The sequence below is a fragment of the Candoia aspera genome, chromosome 4, assembly GCF_035149785.1.
Source record: "Candoia aspera isolate rCanAsp1 chromosome 4, rCanAsp1.hap2, whole genome shotgun sequence".
Taxonomy (NCBI): Eukaryota; Metazoa; Chordata; class Lepidosauria; order Squamata; family Boidae; genus Candoia; species Candoia aspera.
Genome location: NC_086156.1, coordinates 96,182,089 through 96,206,248, shown reverse-complemented (window position 1 = coordinate 96,206,248; position 24,160 = coordinate 96,182,089). Strand labels below are relative to the sequence as shown.

The following is a 24,160-nucleotide window of genomic DNA, read 5'->3' as shown; positions in this document are numbered from 1 at the left end:
GTTCTGTGTTTCCCCTCTTCTCTCCAACTTTTCATTTCCTGCCTTGCTTTTCTATAACACATTCCTGTCCTCCCCTGTCGTCGTCCTCCCCCCATCCTGTGACTTCTCTTTGGGCTATAAATCCATGATTTGCACATCAGGTCTGTTCCTTGGCTTTGGGGGATGTTAGAGGGTAGGCAGCAGTGCGGGTGGGACGTGTACAGCTGAAGCCCTGCAAAGAAAAGTGGAAGAAGCAGCTTCAAAAGACAAAGGAAAGTCCTATCTACACAGCAACAAGAGTGACAGCTCAGGAACCACAGAACAACATGAAGGTAAGTCAGCAAAGGATCTGAAGTTGTGGGGTGGCAGATATATTTGGAGGGGAGGTGAATGAGGCTGTGAATTAAGGTTTGATTCTTTCGGTTGGACTTTGATATTCTCTCCTCACTCCCAGTCAAATTGACTTTTGCAATGGTCTCTTTCAATGCCATGTGTGATGGCTGGAATTTGCAGTCAGAAGAAATGGAAGCCAGCTTCGGTAGCTTTCAGGTAGGACAGCTGAGTATGAAATCTGAGACCCAGCATGGTGGAGAGGTCTAAGACTAGGACTTGGAGACTCATGCCTACCTTCAGCCATGGAATCCCACTAGGTAACTTTTGGCCAGTCTCTTTCTCTGGGCCCAGCCTACCTTACCAGGTTGGTCCTGTGAGGATCAAATGAAGAAAGATCCCTGTGTGAGGTGCCTTGAATTCCTGGGAAAAGGCAGGATATAAAATTAGTATATAAATAAATATATCCTCCTTGTACAGATGTCTGATACCTGTGACAAATACTTGCCTAGGAGATTCTTGAAGGATTCTGTTTGGCCATTGCAGAGAAACAAGATGCTAAATGAAACAGACCTTTCTTCTGATATGGCTGAGCTTTTCTTATATTCTTAATCCCAGGCATTTGTTTTCCTTATCATTAAGTGGCTTACTTAACCATAGGAATGTTTACTCTATCTCTCAGTAACACTACTGATGGATTGCTTTCTAAAGAGAGACTTCTTGAACCATGGACTGCTTAGCTGCTCTATTTTTGTTCTCTGCCAAAGAGGAACAATGGTTTTCCTTCATATCCAAGATAGTGGAATTATAGAGGGCTAAATGATTGGGGTAAACCTTATATATGATACTAATATCTAATCAGTATCTAACATGATACTATGATGTGAATCATTTCATACAAAGTGCTTTGCAAAATTAATGGGGAGAGGAGGAGAGGCAACCTGCCCTGATTCCCTGCACAATGAAAAGAGATAATGGAATAGTAATTTTCACAGAGCAAAATAATCAATGAGAAAAGGACAGAATGAGAAGGTGCAAGTTATTTTAAAAAATGAAGGTGAGCCAACGTGATGGTCTGAACTACAGTATGAAAATATCCTTTTTCAAACATTTAGAGGAGGGTAGAGAGAGAGAGACGGAAGCTGCAATTGAGCCAGGAGTCCTCCTTGCTGATCTCCAGAATGCCTCTGTCCATGTCACTTCATACATACGTTGGTTCTCTGCACTGTCTAGAATTCTGACTGTTGATTGCATGGAGAATGCTTGCTGGCCCACATTTTGCATGAGTATAGCCCTGCAGGGATGAAAATATGAGATTTTGATCAGGAATGGAGACTATGATCCTGGTTTCCAACCTACACATCCACTGATGTTCTAAATAAGGGTGCTGTTTATTGTAGAGAGCTTGTCTGTATCCATGCCAGAATAAAACTCAAGGTTACCTACTTGTCATGCTTCCTAATCTGAAGTGTGACCTCCTAAATATAAAGCACTTGGGTGGATGGCTGGGGGACATGATGTGGAGACAGAAAGGCCCTCTTCATGTGTTTCATATAGCATTGCTCTTCGCTTGTTTGCAAATACTACGTCAGGTATTCTAGAGATGAGCTATGATTTCAATCCAGTTTTTTAAGGGTTTGGCTGCAATCTTAAATACATTAATGAGAGAGTAAGCAACACTATACACTATAGGTCAGACCTTCAAATAAACATACACGTAGCTTAACCTCATGTAATTTTTCATTTTAATCCCTGCTTTCTTCTTGCAGTTCATCAGTTCTTCTTTCAGCAAGAGATCAGTGTATATTCCCAGAAAAGCAGATACATACCTATTTTGTTTTACAAGTAGGATGCAAAGAAGCTCACAAAACTTTAAAAGAAAACAGACAACAACAATAACAACAACAGCAACAGCAGACTGGACTATAGTACATAAATATTGTATTTAAAAACACTAAGCAACTGGGACATGGAAAGATGCTCACACGTGCATTTTAGGTTTTGGTAAGAATTGCTTCAAGGCGAGATCGGCAGATCTGGTTAAAATGTTTTTGTGATGCATTTTTTTTCCCCTGGATGTCAGGCCACAGGCCAAGAGAAAGTTTTGAGGGAAAGGAAAACAATGGAATACACAAAAATTTCCACCTTAACTTGTGGCTGCCATGTGCATCCTTGAAAGATTATCAAAGTTAATTAAAGAGAAAATGATTAATGGTAGACAAACTTGGACTTTTTCCCTCTAACTTTCCTCCTTTAGAACTTTCCGACATTCATTAATGTTGGATCAGAGAAAAAAGAATCTGTTTCGCAAGCTCCTGAATCTTAATATCTAGGGTTTCTTGTGGCCTGAACATTAGGGTGATCATCATCAGCTAATGTCTCCAGATCAAGTGCTGAAGCGGCATCCACATTTCTTGCTGCTTTCCTCACAATGACAAAAACAGCATTGCAGCACCATATTGCAAGCATTGCCCCTTTGGGGCAGGCATACAACACTGTGACCCAGATACAAAGGGGCAGGGCTTGTACTGCACCACCACAAGGCCACTTTCATCTATCTAACTCTTTTTGCTTCTCCTCAAGGCACTGCAAGTAATAAGTTGGCAACTTTTCAAGCTTCAACTTTAGCTCTCCTGGTTTTCCTTCTGATACATACTGTACCTCCATATCTGACAAACACTTCTCTATATTCCAACAGTGAATTCATTTCTCTCTTTTGTTTTTCTTCACATTGCTGTAAAGACTTTGCCCATTAATGCTCATACTCATCCCCAGCAAAGAAATTTGTTAGGCCTCCAACAAGCTTCATGTGAAAATCCAATTCTCCAAAGTCCCCTCAAATGGAGAGATGAACATTCCAGCTGCGCCACCTCCAATGATACCACTGTGATTCCTGGTAGTCCAAAAACTGGTAAATAAGAAAGGGGGTTCTTGGCAGCAAATGATTGTCCAACCCTGAACCGAAGAAAATGTCCATTCACATTTTTCACTTGAGACACCAGAGTATAATTTTACCTTTTGCCATGGTAATCTTTAATGTGTGAACATGGTCAAAAGGAAGGGTTCAGGACAAATAAGCCCTGGGCAAGCTAAGCACAAATGGCAGCTTTCTGTTTGTCTTTTATTTTTCTTGGTAGAGAATGCCAAATGTATCAGGACAGTGTGTCTCAGCCAACAAGAGTTGCTGGGAATCGGGCAGCATATGCATTTATTATTATTATACACAACAATGTGGAATCACAGCTGCCAGTTCTTTAGCTGGTGTTGGCCTTCATTCGCACTGAGTTCTTCCCAAGAACCTAGGATGTTGTAATGTATCAGCATAGTATATGTGTGGATCCAAGCAGTGTGGCCTTTTGTAATCGACAGATGGAAATTTTGTCAATGCACAGATGTTGTATTTTTTTTGTTATTAACAACAGCAACAACAACAATAATAATAATAAGGTGCATCTTTCCTCCGTATGTACCATGGATAACAAGTCATGCTGTTTATTTCCAGCTTTCTCAGGCCTCTTCATTCCTGCCCATCTCTCTGTTCCTCCTTCCCCTTCTTCAGCTGCCAACGTTGCAAGGACAGGCCATCAACACAGGTAAGTGCTCTTGAAGCTGATTTATGGCACATACTCAGAATCCTCTACAGTGCCGGTGGTTGAACACCTGCTTTGCATGAAGGAAATTCAGCCATCTTCAGGCTGGACAGGAAAGAATTCTTATCTAAGACCATGAAGATTTGCTTGTTAATGTAGGCAATACAGAGCTTGATGGACCAATGGTATGGCTCAGGGGCATAAGTAGAATTCTCTGGACCCCAAGGCAAGCTTCTCAGATGCCCCTCTCCCATTCCAACTTTTTCTCTTTTTTGGTGCCTTCAAGTCACTCTTGACTGCCTGGAGAAGTCCCTGCAGTTTTCTTGGCAACATTTTCAGAAGTGGTTTGCCATTGCCTCCTTCCTAGGGCTGAGAGAAAGTGACTGGCCCAAGGCCTTAATCACTACACCAAACGGGCTGTCCATTCCAACTTCACTCATCAGTTAAAGACCTCAGGGCTTCATGTGTTCCAGAGCCTGGGGTTTTCACAGACAAGCTGCTCTCAGGGAGAGCAGGCAGCAGTAGCTCAGGGTGCTCTCCTGGGAACACAGCAGTGCCTGCAAGTTGTGTCAGTACTTGGGCTACTAAATGTGGATTGAAAAATCCAAATGATCCTCAGATAGCACCAACACTATAGTGACCTCTCTACCTCTTTCCTGCCACTTGCTTAATGTGCCCTAACCAGTGCACATTAAGTTTGTGTATTGTCTGCTATGGAACCCCCACCCATCATATTGCCCTCAGCAAATGCTTAGGTTCGTTTATGGCTGTATATCAGCCCTACAGCAGACCACAACCAAGTTTGTTTTCTAAGGATTATAAGTTCAACCAGGGGCCCTTATATCATTTGCCCCTGCCTTAAGAGTATTTATGTCATTGGCACAATTCAGCATAAAGCACCTTTCTCTACTATTAAATATATCACTTGTGCTAAAAAGTGAAGAAACCCTCAAGTCAAGCTTAACTCCTGGTGACTATAACCATGGAGCTTTCTTGGCAGCATTATGGGAGTTTGCCATTGTTTTGTGGCTTCTTTGCTTTCCCAGTCTAGCTAACAGCCATGGCATTCCATAACACTCCCGAATCAAACACTAATCAGGGCTGACCCGACATAGCTTCTGAGATCAGCCAAGTCCACTTGTTAAAACATTTCCCTGCCCAGAGCTGCTCTTTACTACATGTTTTTATCTGGGCCAGGGCCAGGCTACAGAGCAGACTGACCTATGATTTTAGCAATAAATAAAGAACATTGAAACACAGTCCACTTTCAAGAGAGCACAAAAGACACTAACAAGCATTTAAATAATCTTTTCAGCTTCTGAACAGCTGTTTGCCATCAAATTGAGACAGAAAACTACACTGCTTCCAGATAGCCAGAAAGTCTCAGTTCAGGAGGCCATACATGGCTTTTGGCTTGCCCATCCTGGCTTATACTATAGCAACTTTTGCTTCTTTGATCATTGGATCATGTTTCACCATAGTTAAATATTTTGAAATATCCAACAATCATATTTCTTGTAAGGGCTATCCCTTTATTTTTACAATGCAATATATAGAACCTTGAAATACACAAGAAATGCCAGGTTTGTTGCCCATCAAATCCAGAAATGACTATTTTGAGAGCAGTATTCCAGGTTTCCAAGGACAGATTTTTGTGATCATAAGTTTCCTTTTAACTGGAGATGCCTGGAAATAGGGCCTTCCTTCAACACATACACATATCGTTTGGCTGAACTGGGATTCTCCTGTTCCCTTGCTTCTGCAATGATCCCTTGCACAGTTTACCTGATGTGTTACAATATATGTATCCTGTCTTTACATCTGAAAAGTTCCTAACCGATACTGCAGAACAGTGTTAAATCAGCAATTGCACAATTATTTAAAAATAAACACACAAACCTACCTGGGGTTGGGAGAAGTTGATAGGGAAAAAAAAAGAAAGAAAGAAAGAAAGAAAGAAAGAAAGAAAGAAAGAAAGAAAGAAAGAAAGAAAGAAAGAAAGCATTATGAGGAGCATTTAAACCACATGTTTGCATTTATCTGAAAGTCCTTTGAAAGATCCTGTTTCTGATTGCTGAGTGGGCACTAATGATGGGGTGAGAGACGCCTCCTGAAGAGGACACTGTACCATCTAGATACCAAGATGGAAAAGGTCCTCTTGCTGTTTACTGCCTTCATACCTGTACTGACTGCCTACTCTAATAGACTCAGACTCACAAGCAGGAACTTAATGATCCAATCCAGCTACTAACATATAACAACCCCACGAGATGGAATCCTCCTCCCCTCCCAGACGAAACACTCATCAGCCAAATTACATGCGAAACATTACGATGTACCGGCAACATTGGAACGGTGAACATGACAATACCTCAGATGGTGAAGGGACCCTAAACATTGATCTGGTTGCTCAGCTGCATTGGTTTGCAAGAATTGAAACAACAACAGCCAGCCCTGGTATAACTGAGAGTGTCAGCCTTGAGCTATGGAGTCTTATGGTCTCAACCTTGCTTAGCACTGAAGACACATTGAAAATTTCTGTCCATTATCATCTACACACAACATCAGTAATCTGTTGGGATGATAAAACAGAATATCTTATCCCATATATATTATTGGAGGAAGAATATAATTTGAATGAATTAGGCAACATACAGCCTTTGTGGCATGCACATTGAACAGTGTTGTCACACTCCTCCCTCTGTAACAAAGTATTGTATGGTTACTGGCCAGCCTGCTCTTTCAGGATATTGCTCTCCACTGTTTTCTTCCTTCCCAGTAACAATTCTGTTGGTAATATAGAGGATGATAGTCCTACACGTTCATGAGGCTCAAGCAATTTCAGATGATCCTACTATAATAGGCAGAAGATTTGCAAAGGACTGGATTTTGTTTAAACTGCACTGGAAGACAGAACAAATAGCTTCCCATGTATGGAAGAATTTCTAGAAAATCCTTAATTGATGGCAGCTACTACAGTATAAAGGTCACTGCTTGTTATGCCTGCAGAAAATCAAGAGGTAGCCTTTGACGCAGCTATTAACTAAAACAGTTCCTTGATAAGTACTCTTGGCTAAAAGGTGCTTGCTTATATGAATTTTGAGGGCTTTTCATGTTTGTTGACTATGAGTTACTACATACATGCACATATGCACAATCCCCACAACCTATAAATATCTATTTCAATAGGGAGCAAAAAGAAATACTTACACAGCTGAAATCTATCCAGAAAGGAAAACTGTTATTCCTTACGCAGGTGCCTGGAGAAAGGTGTGTGTGAAGAAGACAGGAAGTGGCATTCAAACTCACCCAATTAGTGTCTTAAATGACCTGATCAGTGGTTCCAACAGTGTCTGATTAACATAGGAAAATCAGTCTAGGCTTTGGGGTGTGGATTTAGGTAGGTTTTGAGCTGGGCATATCTGAGTATAATCTTTGTTTGGAAAGGTCTAGAAAAGAAGATGGAATATGCAAATCATTCAGAAACTTCATAGGTTCAAGCTATCTAAAAGTAATCATTAACCTCCTCTGAACAAACCTCAAGCAGATAAAATAGACTACAAATTGGGAGAAATTCATTTAGATCATTTCTGAATGACAAACAATCTAATTTTGCATTTTCAGGGTAACAAACCTGCATTTTACTTCAAAAGTTACCATTCCCAAAATTTTACAATTGCCCCCCAAATCTCCAAAATGAATATAAATGTGTGTAATTCAACAGACTGTATTAAAATGCATATATTTATGAAAATAATATGTTTCCTCCCCACCAAAAAAATTCAGTAGGAAAATTGTTTATAAAATCTATGTACATTTGGGGGAATGTCAAAAATGTGCCTAAATTTGGACAAATATGTACTGAAATAGATACACATTTTAATGTGAAGTTTGAAGGGGAAAAATCAAAGTTTCAATAAACAAAATGTATTATTTTAATTTTATTTATTTGACTGCTGTCTCAGCTTTTTAAGCCATTTTCAGAAATACATTTGCCCAAATAGAAGGTAATGTTTAAAAAAAATGTGATATTTGTAATATAACAAGAACAACAACAGATTCACCATTACTGTCTTGGACTACTAACTCTCTACTTTAGAAAGAAATGGACGGAAGCCAAAATAATGTCATATGCCTGATGGATTATTTAATTTTAAAGTAATATATTTTTCCTCCCACTGGGGCAGCTCAGCAACCACAACCATGTGGAGAAGATTCCTTTCCACTTGACTGTGAGGATATATATGATCAAGGCTCAGAGACAGATGGCGTGTACCTCATCTTTCCAGCAGGTCCCAGCGTCCCTGTTCCTGTGTACTGTGACATGACCACTGATGATGGAAAATGGACGGTAATGAAGTCCTCGGGATGGGATTCAAGAAGGAAAGTGCATCCTATGAGGGCACTAGAGATCCTAGGCCTGGGCTATATTAGTAGCAAGTGTTCAGTGCTAGTCTTGTGGAAGTTCTCATAACCTTGATTTCTTTTATCTTGGCCTGCTTTCCAACTGAACTTCCAGGTATAATTTGTGGTGCTGGTGTTATTCAATATAAAGCTTTCAGAAACTTTGTAGCATAAATATCCCAACATTTTTCCCCCCTGGGAGTTCAAGGCAGCAAATATGGAAGGGTTTCTCCCCTCATTTTATCCCCACAGAACCCTATGAGGTAAACTGTACTGGAAGAGAGGGATTGGCCAAAACTACTCCTTGAGCTCTAATATCAAGTGGGGACATGAATCTGGATCTTCCCAGTCCAGGTCCTAGGTCACTCTTTCTCATGAGGCACAGGTATCTGTGTCCTATGTGAATCTTTTCACTTCTTAATCTAAGCATCAGAAGCATTTAGGATCAACCAGGAGCACAGCCTTTTCTGTGGTATCTCCCTGTTTATGGAACAATGCCACAAAATCACCAAAGAACACCCTAGCTGACCTACAGTGATGGGATTTTTTTCTCATTCCTGATTTAGCTGTCATTCTAGTTAATGTTTGCTGCTATCTGATAATTCAGTACTATTCCTTGTTTTGTTGGCCAATGTAGAAGTGAGATAGTGTACAGCCTGGAAAAGTGGGATATAAAGGCCAGAAGTAAAAGAAGCAAATATGGATTTTAAATAGGAAGGTGCAAATAGGAAGGTGCTGAATTGTGTGTGTGTGTTTAAACCAAGGCTGCTAGAGTACGGCTTAGCATAGTGCATGAATCCAGCCATTTTGGATTATTCAATTAACCATGTTTCAGCACTAGAGATATATTATCCTTCATTATTTCCTTTCCATGGTGTTGACAGGAATGCAGCTTCAGGGTAACTCTTGACAAGCTGATGTTAATTTAACAATAATCTTTTCCCAAAACTTTTATACTTTGCTCTCCAGGTTTTCCAGAAACGCTTCAATGGGTCAATCAGTTTCTTTCGAGGATGGAATGACTACAGGTTTGGCTTTGGCAGAGCAGACAATGAATATTGGCTCGGTAAATATGAATGGGTGCAAGGAAATTCCTTCTCCTTCTCCTTCTCCTTCTCCTTCTCCTTCTCCTTCTCCTTCTCCTTCTCCTTCTCCTTCTTCTCCTTCTCCTCCTCTTTTCTGAGGAGCCTGTAGATTCTCTGCCAAAGGCCCTCAATTTTTCCCATCCTTTTCCTTACTGGCTTCTCCCCAGTCCCATAATGCTAGGCATCTCTTGATCCAGACATCTCCCTTTGCCAGAAACTTTTGGAATATAAAATGTTTGGGTTTCTCCCCTAAGCAGCTGGAACCTGGGCCAGAAAACTACAGCATGAAGTGCAATTGCTGTGTTTATTGTGAGTCTAGGCCAGCAAGCCCAGCCAAGAACTTTCTTGCTTTTCTGTGCAGCCAGCCCTTTTTTGTCAAGAATGGGGGTCATCCCCAAAGGATAGGAAAATAAATGGAGGTGTTTTGGACTTTTTCTCAAGATGTTAGAACCATGTGCCCACTAACTATTTTCTATTTCCCACCTGGTCCAGGATTGCAAAATATCCACCTCCTGACCCTGAAGCAGAAATATGAGCTACGTGTGGAGCTGGAGGACTTCGAGAATAATACAGCCTTTGCCAAATATGCTGACTTCTCACTTTCTCCGAATGCAATCAGTGCAGAGGAAGATGGCTACACGCTCCATGTATCTGGCTTTACTGATGGAGGGGCAGGTAAGGGGCCCCATGTTCCCAGTCCGATTTGAGTACCAAATGGAATAAAACTGGGTCTCAAAATGAGGGCAGGAAACCCTACTTTACAAAATAAAAGTCATGATGCATTTGCATCTGACTTTTTTTTTCTTTTTAAGGTGGAAGGTATTGGCTTGTCTCAGACTTGGTAATGAGGCATTTGGATAGAATTAATTTGGATATGTGTGGTATCATGAATATTAGGATGGAGTTTGTCCCTAGCCTAGTATATAAATCAACTATCCCCAACTTGGTGTCCTTCTAATGTATTGGGTCTATAATTTCCAAAACCCTACATGGCCATGGGGGTCCAAACACTAACATAAATACACATGTGTCTTAAAAAGGTGTCTACAACTACAATCTCCCTAAGACAGATGTTTTACTCTGCACCTTGGTATATGGGATCAGAGTTTCTTTTGGGAAAATCAGAAGTCATTTAAAAGGTTTTTACAGCATGTTCTCTCCAACCTTGAAACATAAACCACTATAAGATATGCCCATTCTCCTGCCACAGGAGAACACCCTGGTGTCTACTGTCCCTGGCCAGAATACTTAGGGTCCAATGACTTACTCTCAAATAGACACCCAAGGACACTACTCTTTATTCTTGCAGACTTTGTGAAATCTCCATTTTTACCATTATTTTTCTTGATGATTCCACCAGGAGATTCATTGTCCTATCACAGTGGCCAGAAGTTCTCCACATTTGACCGTGACCAAGACCTTTATGTGCAGAACTGTGCAGCCCTCTCATCAGGTGCTTGGTGGTTCAAGAGCTGCCATTTTTCCAACCTCAATGGCTTCTACCTTGGTGGACCCCATCTGTCCTATGCTAATGGCATTAACTGGTACCAGTGGAAAGGCTTCTACTATTCTCTCAAGAGAAGTGAAATGAAAATACGTCGTGTTTGAGACCCAAGGCATCTGGTGGCTCTTCCCATTCTACTCTACAAGCCACTGGAATCTTGATGTAAAATGAATTTCCAATTATTAATGTATTTCATTATTTTGGCTCTATTTTCCTACCATTAGCATGCAGCCTCCACCAAATTATCCCTCGGAGAACACAGCTCTCAATAAAGATACCCATTTCTCAGGCCCTGCATTATTGGGATCCAACACTACTGGACAGTCACTGATGCCCCATGCTGTCAGGGATGCCACGAATTACAACTATTATGGTAGCCACTAATCTCCCTGCTCTTCCAGGAAACCCAGGCTTGTTTCATCATCAGCAATATTTCTGTTCATGGATTCATAAGCCCAGCTCACCTCCTTCTATTGGGTGTCTGCCATTTTAATGTCCCAAAATGAAATGCCCAAGACCAAGCACTGCATTGGGAACATATCAGAAATAGACCCCATCTCTCTTCTAGCTGACTGCTCCTCTGCAGCAATCCAGCAGGAAAAAAATGGAGGAAGCTGGTAGTGGTTACAGTAGTATCCCAGGCTAATCTGCCTGCCTGAATTGATGAAACTGAGGCACAGTGTATTGAGAGAACTGGGAGAATGGTTCATCTAAGCCAGGTTCCTGCCTGTCCCCACTCCCAGACCTAGATAAATCCTCCAGCAAAGAATTTGTAATGCTCAAAACTACAGTGACCAGAGGATTTAGGACAGAACTCAGGAATCTCTTAAAAATGTTCAGAGAAGATGTATCCAGTCAGAAGTTTCTGGCAAAGTTTGATATGTTTCCACTTAAACTACAAATGAAACAATCATGGGAACAAGTATTGTAAGGTCCAGGGAAAAAGTTCCCAACCAAAGGATGGTGACAGCAATTATCCTCTTTATATCTCTTTGTTTTTTTAGTTTTAAAATGAAAGCCCATTCTCCAAAGATGGACAATTGAGAGATCAGTACAACTGTTAACAGTAGAAAGGCTTTTAAGGCCACCCTTTCTGGGTCAAGTCCGACACCTGTACATCTACCCAATCATCAAATTGTTTCTACAGCATCTGTCTGGACAGTGACACGGTCCAAGTTCTAAAGTAAAAGTCTGAAGATGGAAATCCTTCTAGCCTGGTCTCGTGTCTTGCCAATAGACTTGTTTTGACTACAGCCTGTTCAACATCTGGATTCTATTCTCAGTAATTAAGTCTATAGGACACCTGAGGCTACAGTACTGAAATGGGCAGAGATCCCAGAAAATCTGATGTTCTTTTGCATGTTCCAAGGAAATCAGTTTGGATCTTGCAAAAGCATGTTGTGTGAGAGACTGATAAATTGGTGGTTAGTCCTACAGCAGTGAAGGTTTGAATCTCTAGTCTGTAGTCTGTGAGTGGAGAGGGGTGGAAAATCCAAGCCAAAAGGTGAAATTTATTTATTTATTTATTTATTAAAAGATTACAGAAGAGGTAAGAACAAGTCATTAGCAACTATACAAATTAAGGCACTCGGATGTAATGCAAGAAACATAGATGGATTTGGAATCTTAGAAGGTGAAGTCTTCCTTGCTTTGTTTCTGGGCACAATAATATAGATTGCTGAGAGTGTGAAGGAAGGAAGACTTCCCTGAGGATGAGATGAGAGGCTTTGTTCCCATGAGTCACTGCAGATTTCCAAGCAGACCATGCTGCTGTCCAAACAGAATTGGGAATTGCACAGTTTACCTAGTGTTCTACAATTGAAAGACTGAATCTGTAAGGAATTGTCAAAAGTCACTTGTCTGTTTTGAATTTTATTGACCATTTGAAAAGAGATTAAAAGAGGTACAGAGAGAGAGAGAGAGAGACAGCAGGGTACAGCCAAATTCCACTTTTAGAATCTTTCTGATTTCCTTACTTCATGCTTCATCTCTTTTCCACAAAGGATAAAGGAGTTACTTGCAGTGTAATTTAAGAGATGGCAGCTACGCCCACTATGTACTGCCTTAGTTTTGTACCCAAAGCAACTAATCCCAGAATGGACTCACATGGAAATGTAATGGATGTCAGCAAATAGTTCCATGGCTACGCTGATACTAGAGGCCAGCCAAGGATGACATTTCCCATTCCCCTCCATTCTGCTTATTATCTTAGGATAGGTGTTAGAGCAAAGATACATGTAATGAAAAGGATTGGCAATTCATCAAGAGCCTATCGAAGGAGGGAAAGACACAGTGAAAGCATTATGTTTTTCTTTACCACTAGAGGGAGCATGTCACCCTAGTCTTTACCATCACCAGCAAATCCAAATCTTGATGCTGAAAAGCATGTCATTTTGTTACTATTCCTTAATGGTTCTATAATAAAGGACTGATTCTTGATAGTTTTAGGATAGATGAGTTCATGTGTAACCTACCCTTTGGGATATCTGTGGCCAGAGAAGAGACGTACAGTCTTACTGCAGAAGAAGGTGTAGGCTCCAGATTTTTCCAACCTTTAAGATGTATCCCAGCAGAGAAAAAGACTCCTCTCATTTGACAGATCCTCTTTTTCAACCTTGCATTATTCTTTAACCACATTCTCAGCCTTCTGAGTCTCAGAGTTCCCCAATACTATTCCCCACAGTAGCTCCCACTCCTTTTTCAACAGCGCAAAGGTGCTTGGACCTCCCTTGATCCCAATGGTAAATGTAGTACCAGTACTAGTGCTTTGCAAAATGGCTTCTAAAGCAAACAGGAGATTTGTAATGATGGATGTGTTTTTCAGAAAAACGTCAGCCTCCAACAATGAGGTGAAACTGTTCAGAATTGGCTCGTCACCCTGAAGTGACTCATCGCATTCTTGGACTAGCTCCTGCTGCTTCTTCAGAAGGAGCTGAGTCATAGAGAAGGATGTTTCTCTTGGATTTGCAAACATGGACTGTGAGAGCAGATCCTGAGGTAGAAGAGGAAGGATGGAAACATTATAGAAGTGGGTGGGGAAGGAGGAAAGGAAAGTGTTAACTCACAACTCAACAATTTGAGCCATCATCATCATCATAATCATCATCATCCTGTCCTTCTTCCTGGATGACCAGATTCCCCCCAAACCCCATTTTAAGTTCATAATTACCATCTGAGGTCAGTTGAGGTTAAAAGAATCCATACTCAATTTGGTGAGTTAAGCTTTGGAGCTAACTGGAAATGTTACTCTAAGTCTCCCTGAGGTAACACTTCACAAAACCTCAACTAATATTATTTCTGAAATACCAAAAACCTTTTCAGAGTTCCACAGTTTTCACAATCCTACCTCAGGCAATATCAATCCAAAGTAACTCTCTTTTCCTGAATTTAATCCCCATCCACCTACATCCCACACAACATCTTTCTTAATGTTCTCAGCTGAACATTCTGGACATTACAAAGTCTACTTTAGTCATGTAGTGGTCTGGCCATGAATTATCATATTCTAAGTAGTCCTAGTCTATCATGTTCTGCCCAGATTTCAAACCTACTCCCTTCCCTGCAAACCCCACCCTTCAATTTTGCCTCAGATCTAATTATGATTTAGTGAAATGCAATGCAACTTCAGCTCCCAACACTGTGCAAATATCTCCATTTCAACTTACAGTAGTCAGACAATAGAAATCTGTTCTACCTCTACCCCATTCTAATATCAGACTCTCCCAAATTCACAGAACTATTATTCTTTTGGCTTTTTCCTGAAGTTATTTTCAGATTAGTCTCTCCCTTTCCTCCCATCTGTTCTTTGACAAATTCTGTAAATTTCTGCTTTAAAATTTTCCAGGTTCTTTCACTGTGTAAAGTTCCAGCCATCTGTGGAGAAGGAAAAAAGAAAAGGATGGCAGATGTGCAAAATACTAATCTTCCCTTGAGTTCCTTCAAATTCCAGAAAGAGTCTGGTAGCACCTTTTCTGACTAACACACTTTATTCAAAGGCATAAGCTTTCATGAGAAGGATGTGGTGGTGCTGCAGGTTAAACCACTGAGCTGCTGAGCTTGCCGATCGGAAGGTCGGTGGTTCGAATCCGCGTGATGGGGTGAGCTCCTGTTGCTAGTCCCAGCTCCTGCCAACCTAGCAGTTTGAAAACATGCAAATGTGAGTAGATTAATAGGTACCGCTTCGGCGAGCAGGTAATGGCGTTCTGTGTAGTCATGCCGGCCACATGACCACGGAAGTGTCTACGGGCAAATGCCGGCTCTTCGGCTTTGAAACGGAGATGAGCACTGCCCCCTAGAGTCGGACACGACTGGACTTAATGTCAAGGGAAACCTTTACCTTTAAGCTTTCATGAACTGTAGCTCACTTCATCAGATGCATGGAATGGCTAAAGTCATGTAGGATTTTAATTGGGATGGTGGGGGGAAGGGAGGAGAAGACAGGTTGGTTATGCAGATGCAGGTTACATTAAAATTTGTTAGTCAGAAAAGGTGAAACCAGAACTCCTCATTTTCGGCTACCATAGACCAAGACGGCTGTCTTTCTCCAATGTCTCAAATCCCAGAAAACACAGGAAGGCGATGAAGAATGACAGATATGGAAAGGTGGATGTGTGTGCATCAGTTCTACTTGTATTAGGAATTTTCTTTCAAATTGCACCTCTTTGGTGGAAATGGATCTATCAGTGGACTCCACTGTTTGCAGAAACTGGAATTCCCACCATGGACCTCTGAAACCATAATTTAATTGGTTACTTATGCATGCTAATCTCATCCTAACTTTCATCCATACAGAATTCAAGGCAATGTACAACAAGGTTCCTATGTATTCTTCCATCCAAACAGTGAATAGGCCAGGTCCAACTTACTTTCACCAAGATTTCTAGGTTATATTGTGGTTGGGAACTACAATGTCCTAGCTTTTGGGGTAGGCAAACCTAATATCTTTCAGAGTTATGGATTTTAACTGCCACAGAATCCAGCCAGCGTACCTGATGAGCAAGGATTCTAAGAGTTGGATTCCAAAATATTTGGCAGCATCTGAGTTTAGCCTTTCCCTGAGCTAAAATACAACTGCTGTTTGAGCAGAACAAACCACAGAGATGATCCATAACTAAGAGAGTGTTGCGGTTCAGCAAGAGTAGCTGGAATCCAAACTCAACAGGTGGTGGCATCTGGATGAACTTTTCTAGGCTTCAAAACGAAGCAGGGTCAAGATCAGTGAGTTCCTGGGTAGGAGAATATCAGGAAATACCAATAATGTGGGCTAGACTGAGAAATTAAAACCAGACCAAACCAAACAGAAGATGGCACTGGCAAACCACATCCATATAATTACTAAGAAAAACACACAGTGTACCCCATGAGGTCAGATCAAAGGACACTTTACCTTTTTTTAAATGCACATAGGCTCAGAGTGACTTTGAGGGAAAGGTGCAAGAGGAAGATGGGGAAGATGGTACCTGTGGGAGGAAGGAAAAGCTAAAGTGATGTAGCTTTGTGGGATCTGAGAAATCCCAAAAGGCAAGAAAAGAAAAAGAGGATTAAAAATAGAATCAATGTAGGCTTCTTCAAATGACAGACTGTGTGAGCTATAAATCTATAATCCACCCCTACAGCCCTACACAAATAAAGCAAAGCACACATGCTCACCTTTCACACACACTCACTCACTCACACACACGAATATATAGGGCTAAGTTCTGTAATGCCTTTTTCCAAACAGCTAAGAAATGATTAACATAACCATTGCAATAATTATATAAAGAGTATAACAGCACTGGCGGGAAAATAAGTTAAAAAACAGGGTCAGAACATTACATGAACACAGGAAGAATGGAACACATGGGAAGGCTTCTGCGAAGTACCTTAAATAACCTGATTTGGACAAGAAAGCCTTAGGCAGGGAAAGCAAGCTTGGCAACATGCGCTAGGCCTCATTATGCTTGGGTTAATTTGGGGCATGCTGAGAGAGATCAAAGGCACCCATCAGTTGCAGCAGCGTGCCAAGTTGAGACAAAGCATTCAGTTATTGATGGGAGGAATCATATGATATGCTTTGTCTAGACTTGGCACACTGATATGCTTGTTCCCTTCTTCTGGATGTGGCAGCAGCAGGGCTCAAACCAGGCCACACTACAACTGAATGTGGGACTAACACTCCCCATGAGATTCAGAACTACCAGCTGGGTTTTTTAGCTACCCACTGGTTACAAACAGGCCCAAGCAGCAGTGGAATTAAATTACCCTTCACTTAATGGGTTCAAGTGGTACCTCAACAGCCATTTGTCTGGATGCTTAAACTGGATTCCTTGTGATGGTTGCCTTATTCAAAAAAAACACAGACTCACCAGCCAGGGCTAAGGATATCTGGTTTATTAAGAATAGAATGCAGACACAGAGAAAGACGGAAATGAGCACATGGCGTGCGAGGTAGCCGGTAAATACCCGTGGTGTGGACCTGATCCTTCCCCACCCCCCATTGTCCCAAAGTCCTGCCCGACGGTGAATCCGGAGTCTCGATGGGCAATCAGGGGGTGATTCCGGAGTCTCGATGGGCGATCAGGGGGATTAGCGCTGATTACCTCTGTCCTCTTCCTGTGTCCGGAGCAGGTGTGTTCCCCGTGGTAATGCAGAGATGTCAGGGAGATAGGATGATGGTTTCCCTGGTCAGGGCAAAGGAATGGCTTCTTTGTCCTTTATCTGTATTGTCTTTCAGTGCTTATGGGATTAGCACTGATTCTTTCCTTCCCCCTTCCCTTCACCGGAAAGGCATGTTCCCCGTTGTGATGTATGTATACATCGCAACAGGGGACATGACATTCCTGCACTGAGCAGGGAGTTCAAACTCCGTGACATTTCAACTCTGGGTTTCTATGAAATCATTTTTTTTTTTGAACAGGAAGTATGGTACTTTTCCTGTTCTGTAGTGCCATCCATCTATACAGTACATTCCATTTCAGAACAAACTGCACATTCCAGAGTCCTTCCGCATATCACCATCCTGAATATAGCAGCACACAGATGCTGTGCATATAACAATAACAGTCTAGCCAAGTCTGGTTCATTCATCATTCAATGTGTCATGCAAACTCAGGTGAATGACACTGAGTAAACTACGGTTATATTAAAATGGAGACTTGGGTAGTGGGAATGTAGCCAAAAAGCTGGATCTTCGTATAGGCCTCTTTTGAATAGTTGATAAAACTTAGATTAGATTCTGTGCAGACATTCATTTGCACATGTGAACATTGTTAAAGGGATGAGGATGTCAAGCTCATTCCCCTAATTTCTAAATCAGAAGCCAGCAATTGTGGTTACACAGTATGTAGTCTCTGAATCTCATGCAGTGAATCCCACTGCTGGAATTTCAAGGATTCTTGCTATTGTAGGCAGAATTCATGCAAAACTTTTTGCAAAAGCCCTGAAATAGGCTTAGCCTTCCTACTAGCCCAAACGTAACTAAAAAAAAAAAAAGCCACCAAAAGTTCTTACCCAGGCTTCTTGGCATCGTTCCCCTGTCTTCCATATCAAGTATGCCTCCTCAGCCACAAAAGCTTGCTTCCCCTTCATACCTTCACCATGGGTGCCTGTAAATGTATTTCCAGATCTTCGTGCTGAGTGGGCAGAAGTTTAAAATGTACCCTCTTCAATTTGCATGTTTGAGGAGGAGAGAGTAGATACATGCTTACATCCACTAACTATACAGGTACTCCTTGTTTACTGATCACTCATTCAGAAACTGTTCAGAGTTATGAGGATGCTGAAAATTGAGACTTACGACCAGTCCTTGAAGTTGTGGCCATCACAGTGTCTCCACAGTCATGTGACTGCAATTTGGGCATTTTGCAACCGGCACACATTTACAACAGTTGCAGTGTCCTGCTGTTACGTGATCACCATTTGCAACCTTCACAGCTGGCTTCCAACAAGCAAAGTCAATGGGGAAGTCGCAGGAAGTCACAAGTCATGGTCATGTGACATCGTGCTTAACGACCACAGATGATTCACTTAACGACCACAGCTGGAACTGGCAAACTGCCGTTGTAGTTGGGTGTTTTACTTTACAACTGTGCCACTAAGCAATGAAGCTGCTGGTTCCAATTGCAGTCAGTGAAAAATACCTGTATTCATCCTGAAGCATTGTCTTTACAACTGCTGATGTTTTAGTCAGCCTCTGTCCCGCTGTGGTCTTTAACAAAAAAAATGCAGAGTTCACTCAGCCATCAGAGCAGTCTTTCTCAACCTTGGGAACTTTAAGATGTGTGGACTTCAACTCCCAGAATTCCCCAGCCAGCAATTCCTCACCTTTATCCTGATAGCCAATTGTGTCCCATTCACTAATGTCCCATCCTGGTTTCTCTTTATAAGCATCCCATCTGATCTGGCAGTATCATTCCCATCATCCCTCAAGTGTCCTTTAAAACCTCTTTGATGCCTGGAAGAAACAATAAGAGCCTTCTGACAAATGCAGAACACCACCTGCACAGAGGGGCTACTCCTCCTGCTGGCCTGAGAGGATGATGCAATGATGGGAAAAAGCCAGAAATCTCTCACCATCAAGAAAAATGAATTACAAATTTGGGATGGAAAGTATTAAGCCAAGGCATTATAAAAATAAGAATTGGTGTCCAGTCTCATGTGCTAAACGGTTTGGAATTAGTAGTTTCAGTAGAATCTGGTAATCACTCATTATCCTAATAAAGGGTGACAATATGACATTATTTTCCCCAAAACCTCAGAATTGGAGGATGGTTCCAGTGAGACAGCAAGAGGAGGAGAATAGAGGGTAAGGACTGAAGAGAGAAAAGAAAAAGGAGGAATGATTTCAGTGCCATAAAGTTCTTCATGGTCCTGAATTAAATGAGATGGAAATATAAAATGAATGCTTAAATCAGCAAACTGGGATTAGCATCCTGGTCCCACCTTTTCTTTGCAGATCTCTTTTAGTTTAGCTTAGCTTAATAATTCTCTTGCCCCGTGTGTACATTAGAGACATACATACTGAATTCTTACTGTTTCTTTTCCACTCGTCTCCAGAGCAGCTGCCACTGATGTCGTGAAAATAGCTTGGGCTGCTGCCGGGGGGCAATCAATATATGCTTCATAGTTCTCTTGAGAGAATAAAATTAAATTAAGAACACCCTAAACCTTGATTGGAAGGAATAAATACTGCTGCTTTTTTACAGTTCTACAAAAGTCCTCAGTTTGTTATATTGTTTTTGGTGGGATTCCCCAATAATCACCATCCTGCTTTCATTTCAGGCAAGATAATTATTTTGTCTAACACTTTTTAGATTCCACTGTAGATTAAAGCAGACGATCTATAGCACCAAAGCTCCACCTAGGGGTAGAATGCAACAATGCTGTCTTATTTTTTCCGCAAATTTATGCTGATTATGGGTATACAAGTAAATGGGAAGAACATGAAGAATTATAATGGGAAGAAAGAGATTCTTGCCTGCTGTGGTACCCTCAGTTTCATCACCAACTTCTTGCCAGGAAAGGACATTAGGTAACAGTGCCTGTTGCTGCTTTTGACCATCTGTGGGGCTCCCAAGTGCCAGCAGGTTAATCCTCCAGCTTCTGAGGTTGAATGGGCAAATAGAGGGGACAAGATGCAGCCATGGTAAAACCACCACTCAGAGAGAAGATGGACTCCAAGACAAACTTCCAGTTCTGAACACAGGATACTAACTTTTCATGCTTTCTGTAACAGGTTTACCTGGATGAATTACCTGTCTTGGGGGTAATACTGTCCTCTCCAGAATCTGTAGGTAGCTGGGAAGATCCAGTCACTCCCCAAGAGATCAAGATGCTGCAACAGAGAGACAAGAGAAACTCCATCCCCATTGCTTTCCTCCCACTGCATGCCCACTGGATGCATGGGAGCCACAAACCTACTCTCTGCATGGTAGCTTCCAATGCCATGTGTCAGCTGAGGGATCTGACATAACCCTCCCAAACCCTCCCAAAAATGACCTAGAAACAAAATTGTACATATGGCAGAGAAGGTAAAGGGCTGATTTTCCCAATGAAAACAGCTCCTAGGGAAGATCCAGTCACTCCCCAAGAGATCAAGATGCTGCAACAGAGAGACAAGAGAAACTCCATCCCCATTGCTTTCCTCCCACTGCATGCCCACTGGATGCATGGGAGCCACAAACCTACTCTCTGCATGGTAGCTTCCAATGCCATGTGTCAGCTGAGGGATCTGACATAACCCTCCCAAACCTATCTGCAACTCTACAACCTTCAGTTGTCATGGGAAGTACACCTGGCTTGTCTGTTGGTGGTGGTAAAACAGGTAGACTGATGATTGATGCATACCTGTGAAGAACTAGTATCCTTCCCAGGCAAGGAAATCCCCATTCTGCCATTCAGTCCCCCTGTGAAGCTTTTAAGCAGGATCAGCCCTAACACTGGGGAGATCCTAGGGAAAATAGAATTATAGAATCATAGGGTTGTGTGGGACCTTGGAGGTCTTCATCCATGCCCCCACTCAGGGCAGGAATCCTCACACCTTTCCAAACAGATACCTGCCCTACCTTTCTTTGAAAGCCTCTAGTGACAGATCATCCATGGCTCCACAATGCGCTCATTCTTCATCAGAGTTCCTCTTCCTCTGATTGGCAGAGGGGGAACAATTGTTAATGATTCTTTCTACTTCCTTCTACTTCTGCTAAAGTATCCAGTGATCACACTGCATTTGGATGGTGATACTGGATTGACATCAGAGGCAGTGGGACCAAATGTCTTGGTGCTTCTCATTTGGTGTGGATGAATATGAGATGCTTTTAATACACCAGCTGAACACAGGTACAGGGAAAAAATGTCATCCTGAACAGAGATTCTTGTTCTTATAAGAAAGGAGCTAGGGGTCACCTTCTTGGATGACCAGGAGCATGAAGGTACCTCAATTAAACTGTGCTGAAACAAACTTTCTCATAGGTTAGTTTGCTTCTGGCATCCAAGTCAGCTGAGGGGAACTTTCTTTAAAGCAACAGTACACAGTAAAGGGAGGAAGGGGCAGAAATTGGATTGCCTCTCCTCTGTGGGAAAAATAAAGTCCCTCTACTCCACACCCACATAATCCTGTTTTATGGATATTCTGGGTAATATATGGATTCCTGTTCCATTACATTTGGGGCCTCTCTTCTTTATTAAAAGTGTATTATTTAAGGATGGTAGTCCTTTCCTAGGGATTAAAATAGATGCCATTGTAGACAGAAATAACATATTCACAAGCGGCAGTGAGTAAATTCAGTGGTATTCCCATCCATGAAATGAAAGAAGAGAAATGCAAGTACCAGGAGGAGAAGAACAGGCAGAGAAATGGAAGAGGCATTTGCTACGAGCAGGAATTCAAGAACAAAGGGCCTCTTTGACCAAGTGGCAAGAAGGGGAATGGGAAGATTGGGAGGAAGCCAAAGAGCAAAATGCAGCTGCAGGGAGAAGAAAGGGAAACTTTGGTGCTGCATACCTGATCACCATCAAAACTGAAGGCACAGCCCACAACCTGCACTACATATCCAAATATCTGTGGGACCTGTGAGATTAACCTTGGGGAATTAGGAGACTTGGGTTCACTGGGCTCTTTGTCAATCTACTCAGGGTTCCTTCTGAGAAAGCTGTTTGATTTCAGAAAGGAGTCAATACCCTTCTCTTCAGCCACATTGAGTTGTATTAATGGGGATTTTTTTCGTTACTGTTTTCATTTTGTTATGCTATTGGCTTCCTTCAGTGCCTGATAGTTAGAAGGGCAAGGTAGAAATGGTATTATTACTATTACTATTTTGATTTTTGTAGGTTCTGTTAAGTATCAACAAGTACAAATAGGATCTTAGGATTTTCGTTCTTTTTTCTTCTTCATTTTGAAAGTGTCCTAAGGTATTTTGGAGGATTTGGAGAACAGATCACCAAATTCACACAGGTGGACTGCAACATCTGATGGCTTTCAGCTGAACATCAGAACTTAAGTCTTGTGAAAAGATTATCCTTTTAAAATTCTATTAACATGTTTGTCTGTCTGTTTTATAATCCACCACAATCCCAATGGATTCTGGGCAGTGAATAACAACAACAACAACAATAATAATGGGAAACCATAGAGAAAAATAACCTGCTAATAAAATCCAATACTTTCTGCAGAGATGATAGAGTTAATGAATTAAATGACTATATTATAAAGTTTAAATTTGGAGTTCTGAGGGAGAGGGCAGCTTGCCGCAAACTGCAAGCCCCTTCTTGATTATGAAGAAAATTGGGAAGAGAGGATTCTATTCCCAGCAGTAAAACTTCTTGGACCATTTTTTCACCCTTATTTTAACAATGTCCCTGAATAAATAGTGAGGTAAATGATTGGACAGCCAAGAAAACAAACAAACTGATCATCAAACAAATCAACCCAGAGTTCTTACTCAAGACACAGATGACCAGGCTTAAATTATCCTACTTCAGACACATTATGCGAAGACATGGATTTCTGGAGAAGACTCTAATGCTGGGAAAAGTGGAAGGAATGAGAAAAAGAGGAAGACCAGTGGCAGGGTAGATGGATTTTATTACAGTGGTGAAAGGTGCATCATTAGAAGATCTGAAGGATGTGGTTAGGGACAGTTCATAATGGATAAAATCTATGTGGTCACTAAAAATCAACACCAATTGGTTTATAACCAATCAAAATCAATCAAATTATTGGAATCTAAACCCATGGTTCAATTCAAGATGTATCTATCCAAAAGCAAGCCCTTCTATGTTGAATAGAACTTGCTCCTAGATAAGCCCTGTGTGCTAGAGTAAGTTGAAAACAACCCAGATGAGATAACTCATATAAAGAGGGAGACAGTAGCAGGCTTGAAGGAAGTCCAATCTGTGAAAAAAATGCAAAATAATTTTAGCATACCATTACAATCAATCAATCAAATCAGGGGAAACACCCCAATGGCAACTGAGCATGCTCAACAGAACCAGAATGTTGTCAGTGAGATGGAGTGATTGAATTGGGAGTTCTCTGCACAAAATACAGCATATAAGGTCTTGCTTCTGAACCATTCCCTTTTTTTCCTTTATTCTTAGCATAACAAGCACAGAAAGACATCTGTTTTCCTGAAAGGTCAAGTTATCCAGTCAGAAACCAAGCAAATAGAATTCAGATGATGCAGAAAAACCAAGCTACAATTCTCCTTTCCAGTGTCTATCTTCAAAGCAGATTAGAATGTAGCAAATTATTTTATGACCTACCTGTTTGAGATTAACTCTCTCTCTGCTGG

The 24,160-nt window shown here is 41.4% G+C and overlaps 1 protein-coding gene across 1 annotated transcript; it reads left to right on the top strand.

Moving 5' to 3' along the window:
• MFAP4 (microfibril associated protein 4) lies at positions 1 to 12,097 on the top strand. The gene is made up of 6 exons (XM_063301055.1): positions 1 to 311; positions 3,812 to 3,902; positions 8,087 to 8,250; positions 9,273 to 9,369; positions 9,881 to 10,063; positions 10,749 to 12,097. Exons 1-6 carry the CDS (start codon positions 306 to 308, stop codon positions 10,994 to 10,996), a joined length of 789 nt encoding a protein of 262 aa, XP_063157125.1. The 5' UTR covers positions 1 to 305; the 3' UTR covers positions 10,997 to 12,097.
• The last annotated feature ends 12,063 nt before the right edge of the window (positions 12,098 to 24,160 follow it).